This window comes from Podarcis raffonei, chromosome 11 (genome assembly GCF_027172205.1).
Source record: "Podarcis raffonei isolate rPodRaf1 chromosome 11, rPodRaf1.pri, whole genome shotgun sequence".
NCBI lineage: Eukaryota > Metazoa > Chordata > Lepidosauria > Squamata > Lacertidae > Podarcis > Podarcis raffonei.
Genome location: NC_070612.1, coordinates 44,279,564 through 44,301,405, shown reverse-complemented (window position 1 = coordinate 44,301,405; position 21,842 = coordinate 44,279,564). Strand labels below are relative to the sequence as shown.

General features: G+C 40.9%; 1 protein-coding gene across 4 annotated transcripts in view; it reads right to left on the bottom strand.

Moving 5' to 3' along the window:
* COMMD10 (COMM domain containing 10) overlaps window positions 1–21,842 on the bottom strand; it is a 57,641-nt gene that overhangs the window by 15,750 nt on the left and 20,049 nt on the right. The window contains exon 6 of one of the 4 annotated variants that reach the window (XM_053407748.1): window positions 7,870–7,949. The exons of the other annotated variants lie outside the window; for them this stretch is intronic. Within the exon in view, the coding sequence (XP_053263723.1) occupies window positions 7,870–7,949 (80 nt within the window). The remainder of the gene's footprint in view (window positions 1–7,869; window positions 7,950–21,842) is intronic. 4 annotated transcript variants of the gene reach the window in all.

Genomic DNA, 21,842 nt, shown 5'->3' with positions numbered 1-21,842 from the left:
ACTTTTTACAGTACTTTTGCAAGACACTCCCTGTTTGTTTATTTCATCTAAACCCCACCTTTTCTCTAAAGAGCTTAGGGTGGTGTACACAGTTCTCTTTCCCCTTTTATCGGCACAACAACCCTATGAGGTAGGTTAGTCTGAGAGCGAATGACTGGCCTAAGGTCACCCAAAGAGCTTCAAGACTGATTTTGGGATTTGAACACTGGTCTCCAAGGTCCTAGTACAACAAACTAACCTCTACAACCACACTGGCCCTACCTATATCAGGTTGCCTTTAGCTGCCTTATACCAAAGGATATACTTACATGTCTTTAAATGGCAGCAACACTTTGTGGTCTTTTTTACCAGTTCTGCTTTCAGAGAGCCTTTAAAAAGAGATGCAGGTTTGAATATTAAGTGCTTTGCATGCAAATGCAGATAGTCTACCTATGAACAATGGCATCTTCCCTTCAAGGTTAAAGAAAGGGGTTGTAACATTTCCTCTCCACTCTTTAGCTGGGTGTTATGGTCGTCTGTAACTTTTAGTCCAAAGGGACTATTTAATTCTGTGAAGTGTTTCGAAATCATGACACCACAAAGAGCTTGGCTTATAAATCAGAAGAGTAGGCAAGCATTCAGCACCAACAAGGACATACTTTAAGTTAGTACCCAGCAACATTTATAACCACAGCAAAACAGCAGCGTTTATAAACTATTTCTAGCCTAAGGGGAAAGAGATTGTCACAAGTTCTTCAAAAATGGTTATGTAAAAAGGGACCAGAAAGATGAAGCAAAGTCATAATGGGAAATGCTAATGGTGCATCCATTAAATGACCATTAATAACATAATCTAAGTAATTCTATGGTCATTCCCTAACACCATTCTCCAAACACAACTGAAATATTTGACATGTTGGAGTTTCAAGTAAATGGGCTTGTTGCTGTCTCACAAACTATGAGGGGCAATATAAACTTCTGCAGGGTATTTGCATTGTTTCATGTCTGTCTGTCTGTCTCTCTTACATACATGTGGCAGGGCTGGGCGATGTCAGCTTTTCAACTCAGCAGTGTATCACCAGCCAAACATCACAATACGGCTATGCATTGTGTTGCTAAACGGAGGGGATGCAACACACCCACCCAGCAAGCTAGGAGAGGGGAAGGACAATCGCCGTCTCCTTGCTTTCCATCGTTCGTTTGCCACCTTCCCAGCGCCACAGTCTCTTCCCCTCAGGGCAGCTGATTTCCCAAAGAGCCAATTTCTCCTCTGGGCTGTGGTGCATGTCCCCCATCCCGATTTCAAACCTCTTTCACTGCATGCCCAATTCTCTATGCTCCTTCATCCACCCATCTCAAGCCTGGCCAAGTTCCTGCCACCGGGCGCTGGAGGTGGAGGAACTCAAGAGCAGTGGTGGTTTCACTCACAGTATACCGCTGGGTGAAGCTACCAGAACACTCTGGCCCTCATACATTGCCTCATACATTGGTACATCACCCAGGCCCACCATGTGGAGGCCAAATTCCTCCAAATTCCACACTACTCTGCTATGCAGATATTTACAACAACCACAAGGGCGTTGTAGATCTCCCTTGTGTCTATTTGGCAAGGTCTAAGTAGGCTTTGAGATTAAATTTAAAGGAAGAGAAGAAGCACAATACAGCATAGCAAGGAGTTCCTGGCAAAAGGGAATTTAAAATCTCAGCTCAAGTGATTATATTGTCTAAAAGTTATGCTTTTCCTGTTTTTATCAATTCGTCAATTATGAGCCAACTAACCAAGAAGTAAGTACAAAAAATAGTAACACCCTATTGCTCAACAGGATGCTACATCCTTGAACTTCCTGCAGTGATGCTTCCTGTAAATTAAGAAACATCCGCACAGAGAACAACTTTAGTAAGATTTGCAGGAATAATGTCTGCTTAAAGAAACTCTACATTACCCAAATATAACCCGTATAACTCCACATAACCCAAATATTATAATTGCTTCTTTTTCCTCACAGAGTTTAGTGCTTAGAGGAGTTCGAAGTATAAGTAGAAATCTTTTTCTTTAGATTCAGTATCAGCAAAACATTACTTTGTGCATACAGAAATGATCAGACCTGAGCTAGGAGTGCTCCGTTTACAAAAGAATAAGACACTTGCCTGAGCTTGTGGAGCGGAGCTGAGAAAGGGACAGACTGTATTCACAGATAACAACAACATCATAGCCTGCTGCCCCCATTTTCCAAGACTGCTAGACGGTGTCAAACACTTACTTGTGGCTGTTTTTGCCAAAGATTTCTGAGTAATATTCAGGGTCACTAAGGTTTGTTTTGTTTTTTTGGAAGCTTAGCTGATTATATATAGCCTTCTCCAGTGGAACCTGTAACAAAGCATTGCAGTTATCTCCGGTCCCTAAACGGAGGAGGGTTCCTGGTCAGGGCTTCAGCTAGCCTGGGACAGGAACCCTGTGCAGGCCTCTCGGGAGAGGGAGACATTTCAGGGGATAGGAAGAGGAAAGGGCATATTCTGGCCCCACCCCAAGCCCTGTGCCATATACAGTGGTACCTCGGGTTACATACGCTTCAGGTTACAGACTCCGCTAACCCAGAAATAGTACCTCAGGTTAAGAACTTTGCTTCAGGATGAGAACAGAAATCCGGCAGCGCGGCGGCAGCAGGAGGCCCCATTAGCTAAAGTGGTGCTTCAGGTTGAGAACAGTTTCAGGTTAAGAACGGACCCCTGGAACGAATTAAGCACTTAACCCGAGGTACCACTGTATTAGCAGAAGGATTTCATTGCAGAACATTTAATAACGGCATAGTGGTGGGTGGGGGTCCTGGAGACTGGAAAAGGAAACATGTTCCTTTTCCCTTCATTTCCTGCTGAAACATTCTTGTATAAGTGCAGGGGCTGTGGTGGTGGGGGGACAACCCCCCCCATACTCCCTCCAGGATTCAATATAAGCTGTTGGGGCTCTAAGGCAGCCTACTGCCTCTCATCACCTGCCCTCCATTTTTCTCCCCCTTGGCGTACACTCTAACATTCAATATCTCCACTGCTCTCCCTCATACACTCAATTGATGGTCTGTCTGCAGGAGTCTAATTTATGCTCTTTTCAAATCCCTTTACTCTCTCAAGTTTCAAATGCCAATGATTTCTGTAAGTCCTAGAACCATTTTGGTCTGTAAAAAGAAAAAGGAAAACCCTTTTAATTTATAAGCACATATACTTCAGCTTCCTGCGAAAGCCCCCAAAGCATATAGATGCCACTCCCTTCTTTTTGAGTGGCCTTGTTGTGCTTCCAATCACCTGTGGTTAATGCTGAAATGAATAATTTCTATTCTGAGGCAGGTCAAGCTAGGAAAGGATACTTGCAACAGTAAGATCTGCATTAATTGGACTGGAAGATAATGAAATCACTAGGAAAGTAGGCAAAGGATCTTGCCGGAAACCTGCTGTCGCTAAATTAATAAAGCTTTCATTGCCTAGAAAAACTATTTGAAAACTAGACATGATAGGGGAACAACTTGAAAAGCATTTAACACACCTAAAATACATGAAATGTGTTCCCATGATATGTCATAGAATAAAAAAAAACTATTAGAAGGGATTCACTGTTGGATCAGAGAGCTTAATGTTGACACAGCTACCCAGAAGATTGTCAGGAACGGACAATGTTCTGTAAAGGTCTTATCTTAAACAGTTAACTCACAACGCAAGCATAAAAGTTTCAGTGACAGCACAATATTGCACATGCCTACTCGTAAGTCAGTCCCATTAAGTTCAGTAGGACTTGTTCCCAGGTAAATGTGTATAGAGTCACAGCTGAAGAAAACATTTATCTTCATAATCCCAAAAGGTAGTATTTCACTCTGAAGCACATACTACAAGATGTTAGTTACAATTTGTACAGTTAGTATATCATGCTTGTCATTTATCAATATGAATTGGTTTTACGCGACAAACTGTTTAGACTAGTAATCTGCCCAAACCTAAACTCCTTTGAGCTTGTATGTGTAGCTACCACAAAGTTATTTGGCTTTGAAGTTTAAAAATATCACTGGCATCGTAAGCACTAACATATGCAAACAAAATATAAATTCAAATTATGCCATTTTTGGTTTGGAAATATTTTGCTGAACCCTTGCTTGCTTAATTTAAAAAGCCAGGAGTAACTCCTCATTTAACAGGCATATTAAATGGCATAAACTCTGGACAAAATAAAAGCCTTCTCTTATTCTGCATAGAAGCCAAGACCCCAAAAGCAAATTTCGTGTACCCAAAGCTGTACTTGTGTTTTATGAACAGCTGCCTTGCATCCTGTATAGTAAAAAGCTCTCAAAACCAAGGGGAGCAGCAAAAGAAATCTAGGATATGGCATGGAAGGATGGGGAGATGAAATCTGCTGTTGAAATCTAAAATCCCACTGGGTGGGTACCAACTCTTGAATAAGCTTAACGTAGCTCTTTGGATGCTGGCCAAAAGCAAGCCTTGTGATGCTCCAATTTTAAGCATGTATCAGCTCCGGTGGGGTTATCTCCATTCCTTCAGCTGTATGTATGTTTTTGCATTTTGCTGCATGAAACTCATATAGTGCGAGGTGGCACATTAAAAGAAAATCATTTTTTTTAATGTTATGCTCTTCATTAAAGCCATAGAACAGTTTGCAAGTAACAGTATAAAACGCATAATCATAAACAGTTAATTAAAAAAAAATACAGTTAAAATCCCCTAAACCAACTCAACCGTTACAAACAGCAGTGGGCAATACTGTTCAGTAAATCAGATGTCTAAAAAGCTTCTTTAAAGCAACATCAAAAGGACCCAATGCCCTTTGTATTCAGCATACAAAGGAGCGCAACATATGCAAACATTGCAAATGTTCGGATATAAAAATGTGCAACTGTCATGCTACTATTTGATCATTCTTATCAGTTGATTGCAACGCAGTATTTCCAAAAGCACTGTCTTTAAAAGTTTTAAAGAGAAAGCACTTCTGTTGAAATATCACTGGACAGAAAAAGCATTAAGCGGTTAAATTACCATCACCCGCTGTGGACGTAGTCCATTAGGAAGTTTTACCAAAAAAAACACCTCCCTAAAAAGAGTGGCAGTGTAAGATCACATACCTACTAAAATAGAGAGGTCAATTTTACAAATGCTCCTTAATACAGAGGCACATTTGGTCCTGGACCAAAATAATTTCATTTTGCTGTTAGAACACAAACCGCAACAAAAAAGACACACACATACGCACCTAAAGTACTATGGTGTGCACAGTCTGGGGATGGGAGCCGTCACATCAGGTGATTATGCACTTTGAAGTTCTGAAGCCAGGACTTCAAAAGGACCTCACAACCAACAAAGTACTGCTAAAACAAAATAACCCACACACACACCTCTTTCCTTCTAGCAGCAGGTTTCTATGAACAACCTTTTCCTGATTTGAAACAAATGGAAAGACCCACTGGACTCACCTGAAGGGTGTATCTTCACTCCAACCTCTTGGACCTGCTCTAAACAAGAGGCATTGCTCCTGACATGGGCAGAGGTCAATGTGGAGCGTGTCAGTGGGAAAAGCAAATGAGGAAGCCGACTGGTTGAGCAGAGGGACCCTACAAGCAAGGAAACGGCATTTATCTGACCAACTATTCTGCCAAATCCAAAGGGAATTCAGGCTGATCTAACTAGAGCTGTCCACTTTTCACCTCAGCAACCAAACACCAAGGTTCATTTCCAGGTACTACCCACAAGTAGAAGCATTGTATTGATTGTATTGATCTTTATTACGGCCATTGGCCCATCACAAGACAGTTTCCCATACCAACATAATGTACTTAAACCTCCAAATTTAAAATCGCCAAGACTTACAAAAAACAGACAAGAACCAAAGCAAAACAAAAACAAAAGACCAACATCATACATTACAATAAATTTGTAACATAAACATCGCCCTCTACTCATAAATTAGTAGAAGACATTAGTGGTGAAATCACCTAATTACATCCTAAAACATAGATCATAGTTTAAAGAGATTAAACAGGAGTCCGTTTCTCTTCTTTAGGGATAGGACGCTGATCAAGAATCTGGCAACCATGAGTGATCTTAGGGGGTCATCATCATTTAATAGATATCTCAGTTTGGCTTCATTCGTATCATCGGCAATTCCCTTTAGATATTGAGCAAGAAACTTGCTCCTGGCCGATGAGTGAAAAGCACAATCAAAAATTATGTGATGCAACGATTCCGGTGCCCCACAATTACAATCACATAAGAGCGATATCTGTCCATTGGAGAATCTATTTCTCAGCACGTTCGATGGGAAGGTGTTGAATCTTGCCTTTACAAAGGCATATCTATGAGCCGAAGAAGTTAAGGAATTCAAATAGTTTGGGAGCCTTAAGAGGGGTAATAAACCAAGGTTTAGAGGTGAGCAGGTACCATTGCCCAAGACCATTTTCTGCTGCAAGTCCATCTCCTCTAGTTTACAGGTTACTGTTCTTTTAGCTGGAACTATATCCTGCTCTAGTAATTTGGATGGGGAGATTCCCATTGCCGTAATTTTCAGTTGTAAATTTTTTACCCATGGGCTCTGGAAATCATCTCTCCACATACATTGTATCAAGTACAAGTTTGGGAGATTGTGCCATAGAGATAACCAGTGACAAAGTATGTGCTTCCACAGAGCGTTTTCCAGGGATACAATATTAAGTTCCATGCGTAGCGCTGTATTACTTACACAGTTGGGCAGTTTCAATATCCCTCTTAAAAACTGATTTTGAATAACCTCTAGGTGAGATAGGTTGACAAAAGTCCCCCAAATTGAGATGGCATAAGCAATTGTCGGGATCACCTTGGCCTTGAAGACTTTCAACGCCGATGGGATATGAAGGGCCCCATCAGTGAAGAAGAATCGCAAGATCGCCAAGGAGATAGCTTTGGCTCTATTTGTAACATAGGCTACATGGGCCTTCCATCTAAGGTTATGTTGTAACCAAACTCCCAAGTATTGGAATCTATAGACCACAAGTAGAAGCCATGGGTGCCCTCCACACAAACTGGTCCAAGGGACTGACTCCTGTTTACCTTTCCCCCAATGCCTCTTCTAGCCATAACCCTCAAGAAGGAATCACAAGACGACCCTAGTTTACCAAGAAAACATGAAAGCCACCACAGCATCTAACCAGTGTTTCCAGACCTTCTCACACCGGAGGCCAGCATAGGAGATAAAATCTTCATTTTAGAAGGGGACTCCATCCTACTTAGCTGGGTTCAAGTGAGCAAAAGTTCCCTACAAGGAGCTCTCTCCATCATCCAAATGAGCAGGACTGACCTCACCATGCATCAGCTGCTGCATGGAAGTTTTACTCAACAATATAATCTGCAGGAGCATTGCTGACTGTCCCACAAGTTGATGAAGCTCATCTGATAGCAAAAAGAAATCAAGCCTTTAGTACAATTGGCCTAATCCTGCACAATGCTCTGTCCATAGATATTCAGCAGGTACATTCTGTTTTAGCCTTTAAAAATCTGGTGAAAACCAAGCTTATTATAAGCATTGGAAAAAAAATCTTCCTTTAATAATTAGCTGATCTATTATTTGAAATCTTTACATGGTTTTTATTGTGTATATGTGTGTGTGTGTGGTTTTTGTTAGCTGCATATATTTTTTTGTATGAATAGTGGTATTTTATGCATACAATAAAAATAACACGTTGTGTTATTTAACAGAACATATAACATAACATAATCATAATGTGTTAATAAAAATAACACATTGTGATTGATCTCCTTGTTAGTTTTGCAATTGGAGTTAATTTTCTCACGCTTATGGGGACTGAAATATTCACCAAGTGTGAATTCGTGGCAGCCATCTTGGGTTCCAATATGAAAACTGCTTACCTGATTGGCAACAACTTCTCCAACATAATGCAAGTAGCTCTAACTGAAACATACGCCTGCCACTTGCAGCAATGAGCTTCCTAAAAGGAAACACATTGTATCTAATTTTTTAAGTTTTGAGCATTTGGAAAGAAAGAATAAGTGTACAAAGCTTCTGTTTATAAGACCTGCGCATGATTATTGTATGAGATAGGCATGATACCCACATTAGAAGGAGAAACTAAAACCAGCTGCCTTGTAATTTTATTTCAATATATGCTGAAAATATTTTTATTGTGACAGGTGTAAAGCATGGCATGAATTCAAGAGGTAATAGCTTGAAGATGGCAAGGCTTTGAACAGTCACAACAAAACAGTAGCTTCTATTAGGTTACTTTTCCTAAATCAATATCAATTACAATAACCCACTCATGAAACCTTTTCTAATCTAGCTGCCTTTTCAAACCCACTTCAAGAAGATAGAAGCTCTCTCATTCGCCACTACTTATCATCATTGTTAGGTATTTTACATAAACAAGTAGGCAAGCAAGAAAACCTCCTGATAAATTAATGTAATCATTCACTCATTTATCGCTAGAGACCGATACAAAAAAAACCTTTAGTCATGTTACCTATAAAAGCTTTTAGAGTGCCTCGCAAATTTATGCATACGTGCCTCTTTCAAGTGACATTTAACTTACTTTCCTGTCTTACTGACATTTATTGAATGACCTAGTTTGGCTGAAGTTACTAGAGTGAAAAAGTATCTTCAGTTTGATAAGTAATTTTGCCCAGACACAGTGTCTCATTCTGAGCAGCATACAAGCATCTACATCCCCGATTGCAAAAAGCTGATTATTCATACACATATTTAGGGGGGTGTGGAGGGTAGGAGAGGTTAGAGAGAAATGTGGTACTTCTAAAAGAACCTTCTTTAAAAATGCAAAGGTAAAGGTTTTCCCACTATTAACCCAAACACTGAAATATATGCTAGGAAGTACAGTGATACCTTGGTTGTCGTTATGGAAGACCGTTTGACTTCCTAAACGTTCGACAACCGAGGCGCAATGGGTGGTTGGCAAATTCCATTGAGAAAATTGGGAAACGCACCTCGTTTGAAAATGGAAGCATTTACTCACGGGTTTCCGGCCTTCGAAAACCGAAACGTTTGACAACCCAGGTACCACTGTACCTACATGATTGTGTTGAAATTATCTTGCAGGTGGCAACATTACTTAAAAACAACTCCTCTTAATTAATTAATTTCATTTATATAACTTGTCTTTCCTATCTGGAGTTCAGGGCAGCATATATGGTCCTCTCCTTTCTACCTCACAATAACCTTGAAGCAGTAGGCTAATTCAGAGTCAATGAAAATGAGCCTAGCCTCTTCCAAGGCTTGCACACACTCCATCATTCACTAGGGCAGCCACAAGGAGTCTGGAAACTTTGCTGTGTATTTTTGATTAAACGCAGTTTACTGTGGCATCCAAAGCTGGACAAACCATGGTTAATTTTAGTGGAAGCAAGCCATAATTAACGAAGCTAAATTGTTTTCATGAGCCACAGCTAAGATTAACCACAGTTTAAGTTTGGACAGTGTGCTGAAGTGTTCATCGAAGACAGAAGCTTCCGGTCTCCTGTGGTGGAGGAAAGTGATGGGGGGAGGAGGGAGAATACAAGAGCCTGGGGGAAGGCTAAGTCAATATGAAGTGAGCTTCATGGCTGATTTGGGATTTGAACATGGCTCCTAGGGCAACGCATTAAACCAGTTCTCTGTTTTGGCAGCAACAGGGAACTCTGGTCCAAAATAAGCCAGGATCTCCATATCAGAGATGGCAATAATAGTAACACAGAAGCCAGTAACTGCTCAGTTTTGCAATTCCTTGTAATTCAAGCCAACCTTCAGCCTTTCAATGTGTACTGTTTTAGTATGTTTATGTTTTGGAAGCCGCCCAGAGTGGCTGGGGCAACCCAGTTAGATAGGCAGGCTACAATGGTTGCTGTTGATTGTTGTTGTTGTTATACCAAGTTTTATTGTGCAATTTACTTCTTAAATATTAACTGCAAAACCATACATACTAGATTCAAGTATTCCCAGGTAGAAGTATTATTTTGTACTGGAGCTAAACTGATACTGGATTTTTCGGCCTGTCATCTCTGCTGTCTTACCTAGAACTGGGGATACCGAAGTTCAAATCCCTATTCAGCCATGAAGTCCACTAGTTAAAACTTCAGTGTAGTCATCATCTCTTTGCCTAATCCACCTCTGCTTTTATAGTTCCTGACATAAACAAAGCCCACCAGAAAGGTCCTTTTGCTGGAAATACTTTAAGAAACACCACCCAGAACACTCTCTCCATTCCCAACTCACAAATCAAATGACTACAGTGGCACCCCTTCTTGAACGCAACACACACACACACACAGCAAGTACCCACAGCACCATCGCAAACAAAACATTGCTGTGCTAGAGGGAAAGAAGAGGTTGGCTTCTAAACAAATCCAGTTTCTGATATACTGTATCCTGATATTTTATATGCCAATTACATTCATTAATCTTATCAAACTTTATCGACTCAAATTATATCTCTGGCTGTAGACTGAACCTGGTGGCAGATAGGAAGCCATTCACTGTTATCTTGAAAGTTCAGTAATGTAACACACCTGAAAGATTTAATGAGCGACTTGGAAACTGGTCAGCTTGGCCTTTGGATGCAGACTGGTTATGCTGCAATACCAAATGCAGCCTAGAGTTTAAAGCACAGCGGATACCTAAATCACATGTGCAAAATTAATGTATAATTGCAACTACAGGCAACCAACAACTGTGGAACGTGAAAATGATCAGTTTCTTTTTAAGCTGCTCACAATGCTACACAGTTCTCTCCTCAATAGGGCATCTATTCAAGGCGCACCATATTTGGAGAGATCACAGGTGGTAAAACTGTAGCCCTCCAGATGTTGCTACAGTTCCCACCTTCCCTGGGCAATGGACAGGATGGGAGTTCTAGTTCAGCAACATCTGGAGGGCCACAGGTTAGGCATTCTTGGTAGAGATTGTGTATGTCCTCTTCAGTCAGGAATCAGGCATGTTTAAAACCTTACCAGGTATCAAAATTATTCCACAAAGGAGAAAATAAGACTTAAAACTGAGCTGACACAGCAAAACGTGGTTAGCGCTAGGGCTGAGCAATATCTGGTTTTCAACATCAAGATATAGCACCAGCTAAACTTTGATATATCACAATGTCTGAAATAAGGATGAAGCTATGTAGAGGCATTGGCAGGCTTCACAGTTTTTCACCCATTGTGATTTTTGCATGGCATGCACATGCATGCACACACATCATGATTTGCAATATATTGCCAAGTCAAAAATATGCAACCAATATCATGATATGGACTTCAAACCAGTTTTGGACAATATATCAATATATCACCCAGCCCTAGTTGGGGCATGTGAAAAGCTGAGAAACAGCTAACAGGTCCCTAAAGATAAAGGTAAAGGGACCCCTGACCTTTAGGTCCAGTCGTGGCCGACTGTGGGGTTGCGGTGCTCATCTCGCTTTATTGGCTGAGGGAGCCAGCGTACAGCTTCCGGGTCATGTGGCCAGCATGACTAAGCTGCTTCTGGTGAAGCAGAGCAGCACACAGAAACGCCGTTTACCTTCCCGCTGGAGCGGTACCTATTTATCTACTTGCACTTTGACGTGCTTTCGAACTGCTAGGTTGGCAGGAGCTGGGACCGAGCAATGGGAGCTCACCCCGTCGTGGGGATTCGAACCGCCAACCTTCTGATTGGCAAGCTCTAGGCTCTGTGGTTTAACCCACAGCACCACCCACGTCCCAACAGGTCCCTAGTTTTGTGCAAAAGCAAATATTAACAGAAGAAGAGATGTAAAAACTGTTGCTGCTTGGGTTTCTGGTAATGCTGCAACCCAGGTGTAAAAAAGTGGGCGAAGAAACAACTCACCACAAGGATTTGACTCTGAAGGCCTAAGTAGTAGGCAAGAGGGTGCATTTGGTTCGGATGAATCCTGAGCTGTGAACAGGATGGGTCCAAGACTCTTCTGACATGAAACGGTGTCCTCTGAAGTACAGACAATGACCAATTTACACGCATCCAATTGACGTGTGACTGTGCACACAGGTGCATCACCACAACCTGGAAGTGGCCGGGGCGGACATGTGTGCGCTCCACTAACATGAGCAGGGGTCAGGAATGCAACCCCCCCACAAAACAGCCATTGCCTGTATCCCAAACCTGGTCGAGCTGCTGCTGGAGCCTCAGGGCTTCACAGAAACCCAGTGAACTCAGACCATTTGTTTAAATCTGTTACTCCAAATCAAGAGGAGGTTGTAACTGGCTGACTGAGAGTTCTAGCCTAGAGTCTGTCCCTCACCTTGTCGAAATCAGACAATTGGAGACTAGCAATTAGCCTAAAACCTTCTTGAAGCGTTCCGCTTTTTACAATATTTATCAATTTGTTTGCCAAAATGCAAACAAATGTCAGTAATATGTCACTCCTATCTGTAATAAGCGACAAAGATTTTTTTAAAAACACAATCAAATGAAACTTAAGGTTAAAAAACAGGATTTGTAGCTATAAATAAGAAAAGTGTGTATGTGTGCTGGTATTTAAGTTTACTTCAAAATACGGGGGGGTGGGGGGGCTATACACAAATACATTTTATTGCTTGTAATAAAAAATAACAACTGTGAAAAAGCCAGTGGTATACTTGGCCTCTTTATTTTTGAATTCTGTGCTTCTGCAGTCTCAGTTAATTAAACTAAGGAACTTCTAAAATGTGCACTATGGGTACATTTGAAATTTATGACAAGGGACAACAGCAGGAGGCTTATTGTGGCCTTTGACCTTAAATGATGCTGTTCAATAATGAGGGTCACTTTACAATGCAGCTTTAGTGTTAACAGATGTGCAGATTGCCACTATTCTCATAATAAGGTATTAAGATGAATATGTCTGCAAAAATAAAAATAAAACATTATTATAATTATAATCTCTGATTTGGAGTTTAGTTAAGAAGCCAGACAGTCGTCCAATAAGAGTTCTATTTTTAATTACTGTAAAAAAAATATCCATTCTATAATATATATTTATTAAAAGATGCACAATAAAAGCCTAACTCAGACCACACATACCACATATTACTTAGGTTAGCTTCCTCTTGCCCACAAATAATACAAAAGTTGTGAAGCTTTTTTAAAAAATCCCCTTCTGGCCAAAATCTGATGTAGCAATTAAGACAAATCAGAGCAATCTCTGGAAGAAATGAGAAATATAATTTTTGTTCCCCAAGTTTAAAAAAATAAATAAATAGCATGATTCAATTATACATTAAGAGCTATGAGGAAATGTAAGTCAAAATTCCTTTTTCATTTTAATAAGACCTTTGACGGAATCCATCCCACCGAGGGCCTTTACCACATTTCTTACCTGGGTGGTCATTATGTCATCATTTAAACTTTTTACAAAAGGGCTTTATTTGGTTCAAACAGTGCTGAACAACGAGTTTCCAGGGACCCAAGAGCGGACAAGGAAACGTTCTGCGGTGAAAAACTTCCTCAAAGAATAATATAACCTTACAATGGCTTACTGTTCTAGCAGCATATGGGCCTTGTTTGGACTTACAATTGAACATAATTCTACTTTATTTTCCTGACAGTTTTTATGTCTCCAAATCTTCCCAAGTGCTGCGCTCTAATGCAGCCATGAAATCTTCCCAGTCGCAGATATTCTATAAGTACATTATCACCGCCAAATGAGTCTTCAATCTTGGGTGTTGGAGGACAAGGAAGACACTAGAGCTGGTTTCCCAAGTCCACTGATGATCGTGAGCCCACAAGCTATTACTTTTGGGGGAACAGAAGTACTAAAGAGAACGTCTAACCGGAATCATCACTAGGGCTGTTAACATTCTAATTTACTTTGAAACGTACAGAAGATTTATTTGTTTGTTCCTTTCCTGCCAGCTTGGCTCTACAGAGCTCTCAGGGCAGCCTTCAACAAATCAAACTCTGACGTTCCATCTTTTCCCAACAAATTTGACCAAGCTAGCACACACAAAACTAAACAATGCATTGTGAACCAAGTTTTCAGCAGTAGCAGATCACTTAATGCAAAACTACCAAACGCCTACTGAGATAATAAAGGAAAAATAATAATATAAAATCACGCTGGCCTGATGGGATTTCCCTGTGGAAGGAGTTTCATAAAGCAGGTGCCACCACAAAGGTGGCTTTGCTCCTCAACCCAACCAATCTGGCTTCAGATAAAGAAGATATTTTGAGGAGGCGTTTCCAAACATACAATGTGAGAAAATTAGGAACAGCTCCCTTTGAAAACAGAAGCAAATAGCTATGGAGTCATGTCTGGATTAGGGCAACCTATTGTACTCCATCTTACGTTGTGTTAAAACTCAAACATTTTGGATCGGGTTATTTAAGGAAATAGCACATACTGCCAGTCAGAAAGAATAGAAAGGGGCATCCATGGCTGTCAAGAACAGGAAGAACGCCAATCTCCCAGACCTGAGAACCAAATACCCGTAGCACGTCCATCTTGTTGGGATTCATCTTCAGCTTGCTGGCCCTCCCCCAGCCCGTTACTGATTTCTGTTAATATATAGAGTAATTATTCTCAATGCCACGCATTATACCTGATGTTTCATTGACTTCCTCAAGGTATGATATTTATATCTGTCACAAACTAAAAAGGTCATAATAAAAACTTTGAAAGTTCCAGTGTAGCTCTGAATCTGGAAACCCCAGTAGCTGCTAATAGCGACATTTTACAATTCACTTTATCATTTTGAGTCATAGTACAATATAAACTGCTGAAGCTTTGAGGCGGAGCTACTATGAGCTAGAAGGTTTAAGAGGAGACATATATCATTTTAAGTCTGACGTGAAGTGCATTTGCAGCTTCTTGCTCTTTGGGAAGAAATCTTGATAAAATGCGCAGTTGAGGTTAGCAATCAGAGAGCCAGACCTGGAGTTGGCAGGGGGAGAAATTATTTTACACTTTGGATATTTTAATAATTCAGGGAACAGATGTTCGTCAGTAGCGTAAGATTAATAACACCATCCTATGCATGTCTACTCAGAAGCCAGTCTCACAAAGTTCAAACGGGCTTATTCCCAGGTAAGTGAATACAGGATTTCAGTCTTAATCTACAATTCAATGTCCATGCAGCTAGGGGAAAGGTAAAGGGACCCTTGACCGTTAGAGCCAGTCGTGGATGACTCTGGGGTTGCGGCGCTCATCTCACTTTACTGGCCGAGGGAGCTGGCATTTGTCCGCAGACAGCTTCCGGGTCATGTGGCCAGAATGACAAAGCCGCTTCTGGCGAAACCAGAGCAGCACACAGAAACGCCGTTTACCTTCCCACCAGAGCAGTACCTATTTATCTACTTACACTTTGACGTGCTTTCAAACTGCTACGTTGACAGGAGCAGGGACCGAGCAATGGGAGCTCACCCCATCACGGGGATTCGAACCGCTGACCTTCTGATCAGCAAGCCCTAGGCTCTGTGGTTTAGACCACAGCGCCAGCCGCGTCCCACTGAATTTGGCAGATTTCTTTCCAAATAAACAAATAAGGGGTAGGGATAAAATACTTTTAGCAATAAAAAACATGAGACTTGCAAAACAGGATTGCAACTATAATATATGCATGACTCTTTAATAGAACTGTATTTTGGTATTAATCAAAAGCTTTACTGATGGTGTCAAGAATAACATGCTTCCTCAACTGATCAGCAGGACTAACTATTCCCATATCTCAGTGACCATGAAAGACCTTTGGAGGGAGGGAAGGAAAGACATGCCTATTCTCGGATCTGCCTGTTCCCAGATAAGATCTAAATATTTTCCACGTGTGGGAGGGTGCTTTGTTTTGTTCATTATTTTTAAATTGTGTTTCTCCTAACAAACCCAGCAGCAGCAGCTGGCTGCAATGTTGAATCTGTTTGTTTTACCAAGTGCATCCTAATAGATTTTTTAAAATGTTGTCCACCCCATCTCATTTAGTGAAATAACATTTTCACAAGCAATGAATAAATTCTTTTTTTTTATTTTTCTGCTTTCTATTTTGCATTAATATTCACATATATCATATTTCAAACTAAAAGGTATTTTTTGAATAATTTGTAAAAAGAGCTCCAATTTCAGCTCATGCAAATTATAAATGCTGATGACAGGCAAGTGTTTCACTCCTGCTAATCTGTAATGTTTGGAAGAAATGTGGTGGGTTTTTTTATTCATCTTATGTTCAATGCAGAAATATGCATGAAGAAGTCACATCCAATCACTCTCTCCAGAGTGGAGATGTATATGAGATGGAAATAGAGGGGTGTTCAATGATTGTTACCATCTTAGTGGGCATACAACACAGGCCTTTAACTGTGGAGCCACTAAAACCATAACACAAAGAGCAGTCCTCAATCCAAAGGGTCAATAATAAGAGGGGAGGAACCATCCTTGTAAGGTGAAATAATATGACACTAACTGCAAGCATTCAGAGATTTTCTCTCTCTCCAAATAGCAATTGAATCTTGTCTTCAGAACAAGCTTTCACTAAACAGTTTGAAGTCAATTTCTGCAATTCTGCAAATACACAGAAAAACAGACTGTAAGAATATATTTTTTTACAGATAGTTCAGCAATTCTGCAATATTATTGCTTGGAGTTGATTGTGCTAAGCCAAACATGCAGGCTTCAAGAGATGAGCTTGCAACTGATTTGCTCCAGTCCTTTTTGCTGCGGCACCACATGAAGCCCAGATTTTCCTGAACTAAGACTCATAGGTAAGCTCTCTCCTGTATAGTTTGTGGTTAGTGAGGCAGTGTATGTCAATGATGTACCTAATAATACCATATAATAATGTGGGAATGGGGGGGGGGCGGAGAATGAGAATCTAAAAACACAATGTTACTCAACCCATGCTGGTCATCCTCAGTGATAAAATATAGATTTGTAATAATACATACAGTGGTACCTCGGGTTAAGTACTTAATTCATTCCAGAAGGTCCGTTCTTAACCTGAAACTGTTCTTAACCTGAAGCACCACTTTAGCTAATGGGGCCTCCTGCTGCTGCTGCTGTGCCGCTGGAGCACGATTTCTTTTCTCATCCTGAAGCAAAGTTCTTAACCTGAAGCACTATTTCTGGGTTAGCGGAGTCTGTAACCTGAAGCGTATGTAACCTGAGGTACCACTGTATTGTCTTTACTCGAACCCTGAACAAGAATACCATGAGAATACATATCCTTGTAGCATTTGAAATAGCCAAAAGCACATATGGGGGGGAAATAAACTAAAGCATCCAAAAGGAGAACCCCAAATATAAAACATAAACATGCAAATTTACTAGAGTCAAAACAATGCCATCACCTGGTTATAAGTTGTCATGGAAGAGGGCTTCATTCTTGCAGCTGTTTGTAAAGAGCCTTTGAATCCATTAATTAGAGATATTAACAGAGGTCCCCTGCTATAGCAATGTGTAACCAAGGTGGGGTTTATATTAAACAGGAGTTTGAGAATTCAGAATTGTTTCCTTAACTAGTGCGCACAGTGTTCATTTGTGTTTAAGGATACTCCCTTCTGTACCTTTGTGCCGACAACTGTAAGTGTGATAAAGTTAAGTTGTAGAATAGCTGCAGGTGGCAAACTTGTTTGCTGCAAACTGCACAATGGGATCGATGTAAACTGCTGGCCTTGTAACTGATTGAGGTGGTGACCTGTAACTTCAGCTACCTGAAACATGTCTGCAATGGTTGCTGGAACACTGTGACTGCTTATTTGCTCCCTGCTAAGCCTATACAGTGTTTATACCATGCAACAATATGGACTGCAATATTCAGCTTGTCAAACAAGACAGGTTTTATGGAGATGAAACTTAATCTTCCAATAATCTGCATTATTGATTTTATGTTTTAACCCCCTACCTTCCCTTCCAAGGACCTCACGATGCCAAGTCACAACAACTCTGAGGGGTAGCTTAGATGAGAATGACTAGCCCAGGGTCACCCAGTGAGTTTCATGACTCCTATTCTTTGTATGTTTGGGTTTTTTCCTCCTGATTTCCCTCAGCCCTTGCTTTGTATAACATTCCTGCCTGATGAAGAGCACTGGAGAACTTGAAACCTTGTTGGCCATTTTGTGACATTTGGTTGGTCCCAATGAAGGGGCCGCCTACCTGCGGATTTGGGTGGTGGTGTTTTTTTAACAGATGCCTTTGTTTATATGCCTAGGAGACAGCATGCTGAGTGGAATATATAGCCAGAGATTATTTTCTAGCACCTGAATTGGGATTCCGCATCCTGTGTTGGAAGCTGCTCAGAGTGGCTGGGGAAGCCCAGCCAGATGGGCAGGGTATAAATAAATTACTACTACTACTACTACTACTACTACTGAGGGATTACATGCCCTCCAATGACCAATACTACACAATTTGGCTTCAGATGACTTTTAGCTAATGTACTACCCACAATTAATCTCCAGCTTTACTAATATAAATACTGCCATATTTTGCTTTGCAGCTGCTTCCTGCCTCACCAGAAACTTGCAGGTTTTTGCTTACAGCATTAGACAGAGCTGGGTAACAACCAGCCTTTAGGTTTTTCCAAATGGGGATCAGCCATTGTTTTGTCATCTTAGAATGTTAGGTATTACTGAATACCTGCAACTACCCAGCAGGGACTAATTCAGCCTGCAATCTTCTTTGTCAGGCTGAATTGAAATGAAGACCTCAAGGCTTCAACATCTAACCTAATTTCTGCACTAACTCCATTCCCAGCGTCCCCAACTGTTGCTATGTGCAATATCTAGCCTGCTCATTGCTTTGTGGGATTATCGGTGCTAATAAAGGTATTGCCCAATGTTCTTATGAACAAGTATGAATGCATTTGCTAGTTTAAAATTCTGTCTACTAGATCATGAGACCAGTTCAGATTAACCAGCCTCCTCAATAACACCCTTTCGTATCAAGTATTTAATCCCTTCCAACACAGCATCTCTAATTTCAAACAGTAAACAATGTAGCTTCTGATCTGCAGGTATCACATACTGTTCGGTTTAATTTTAAGAACAAAAGCCAAGTTTCCCCTCACACTGGTGCTCTGATGCGGCTGAAACTGTGATTGTACTGCAGCAGCTGCACTTGACTGAGGAAGGATGTGTCCATCAACTATACATTCAATGCATCAAATGCACGTCTGCCAAGAATAGGAGTGCCATGAAGAACGATACAGAACTCTTCTAGGTGCACGAGAGGAGCAAAAGGTCGTTTTTTACAGGTAAATTATCACACTGGGGAATCTGATTCTTCAGATACTAAGCCAAAATTACAATTGGTGTGCTAAATTAATGCAAAGAAACCAATTCAGGTAATATAGAAATTCCTGAGCCAATACTCAGCATTCATTCCATATCCTTTGGTAACCTTGCAGCTGTAGCAAAAATATTAACAGCACACTTTTTATAAATAAAAAAATGCAAGGTGTGTGACCAATCCTGTCCACACTCAAAAGCATAACAACGGGTACTGTAACTATATGTGATTTCTAGTTAGACTGACTACGATGATATAAAGGTAAAGGTGAAGGGACCCCTGACCATTAGGTCCAGTCGTGGCCGACTCTGCGGTTGTGGTGCTCATCTCGCTTTATTGGCCAAGGGAGCCGGCGTACAGCTTCTGGGTCATGTGGCCAGCATGACTAAGCCGCTTCTGGCGAACCAGAGCAGTGCACAAAAACACTGTTTACCTTCCTGCCAGAGCGGTACCTACTTATCTACTTGCACTTTGACGTGCTTTCAAACTGCTAGGTTGGCAGGAGCAGGGACCGAGCAACGGGAGCTCACTCCGTCGCGGGGATTCAAACCGCCAACCTTCTGATCGGCAAGTCCTAGGCTCTATGGTTTAACCCACAGCACCACCCGTGTCCCGACTACGATTATATACTTCAGCAAAATGTCCTCTTTTTTTTTACAATTAGTACATTGAACCAGCTTAGCAGGATATCCTGTATAACTTGCAAGGTTCTGCGAAGGTCTACAGTGAAAATGTACTCTCACTAAAAATACTGACTTTGCTGAAGTAACCGTTTTCAACAAGCCTGCTTTATAACTTGCCGTCTGCTTTATACTGGAACTTCCCTGCAACACACCCGCTTTTATTGGAGCTCATTATTTTGCCTTCTGTCAGTGCAGCCTCAATTTCGGGTGCAAGAATTATAGCTCTGTCCAGTGTTAGGATCCGTCTCTAGGAGCAAGTGCTCACATACAAGGCATTAGATGCTTTCTCAATCAGATGGTCTCTACTCTCATCTGCCACATATCTGAAGCATGTTTCCTTGCTTCAGGGATCACTTATCATTATCTGCAAACAAGAGTTTACAAAAGTCCAGGTCCAAACTGAAAACGTAATTGGCTTTAAAAAAAAAAGTTTCAATAAGGTTCAATGGCAGAAGAGGCATCCAAATCACCAATGTGCAATAGCCAATATGCAAGGCAAGAATAAGTCACAAACAGTACAGAAGTAACCATGAAAGCAGAACTGAGCGACGAGCACCTAGGCTTAAGGGAAAAGCCCACTGCTACTTCCCGGTTCTATTTATAGTCTGCTTTCACTCATATTCCCAGCTGTTCTAAAAAGTTACACTCCCTACAAAAGCACTACACAGCATCACTGGTATCTCAGGGGAACGGCAGAGAAAGATCAAAGCAGTTTGGGGGCTGCAATAAGATTTGAAGATTGTACCAAAACAGTTACTTCTATATGCAAAGTGTGTGTTTCTGCGTGTGCACACACACACCGCTTTAAGAATTCTACATTTTATAAGAAACGAACTGAAGATTCAGAATTTGCCAAGAACAACCTAAAGCCTAACACTGTCAGTACTGCTGGCTGCAATAACCACATCTTCCCACCTTGTAGGTACCCATGCATTTTCTGAAATTCCAAGATTTATGAGGATATGCGTTGTCTGCCCTCCTTGAAAGGAAAGAAAAGGCAAATTTCCAGCAGAGAAGGGGCAGAGAGCACAGATATAGGATACGGATAAAATTATACTTCCTGGTGTGCACTCCTGGTTTAAAAAGGCTGTCGACAGGTATGGCAAAGTTAGCAAGTTGAAACATTTTCAGAAGGCAGAACCCTGTGGACAGACTTGAAAGGGCCAATATAGCATTTGATTAAAACAGACTGGAAAAAAGTTTTCAGTTTGAAAAGAACAGTAATTTTAGTTTATAAATCTCAGTGGCATGTTTATGCTTTGATTTTTATCAGGCTGCTATAAAGCAGGGCTAGATAAGAGTCCATAAGAGAAAGAAATCATAAAATAAATCTACAGCAAGTTTGTATTTTACATTTCAGTATCATTTGATTTTGCTTAAATTAAAGATTGTCAAGAAGATACTGTAAATTCCTTTAATCGGTTTCTTTTGCACAATCACACTTTTCAAAGGAAAGAATTTGCGTGTGAGTCCACAGAAACGCATCAAATCGCACAGCGTGGTGGATTTCATCTTCTGGCAGGTTTCACTAGATACATGTTTTAGGAGGCAACCTGAACAATACAGACTACAGCTACTACTATTTTATTTTTATTTTACTACTATTTTATTTGATTATGTATTCACATAATCAAAGAGTCTTGAGGCACCTTATAGACAAACACAATTATGAGTTTTCAGGGTGCCACAAAACTCTTCATACATTTTGCTTCAACAGATAGACAGCTTTCCCTCTAGAAGATATTCACGTAGTGATATAGGGACCACACAACAGCACCTCCTCTTCTTCTCTGCAACTATTTGTGCACCCTGAAAATTTGCTTGGGGGCACTAGGGGTGTCTGTGGGAGCTTCCAGAGAACAGGATGGTAATGTCCCATTGCAAGAGTTAAAGTCACACAATGTTAGATTCTGTCCAGGCAGAGGGCCTTCTCGGTGGTGGCGCCCACCCTGTG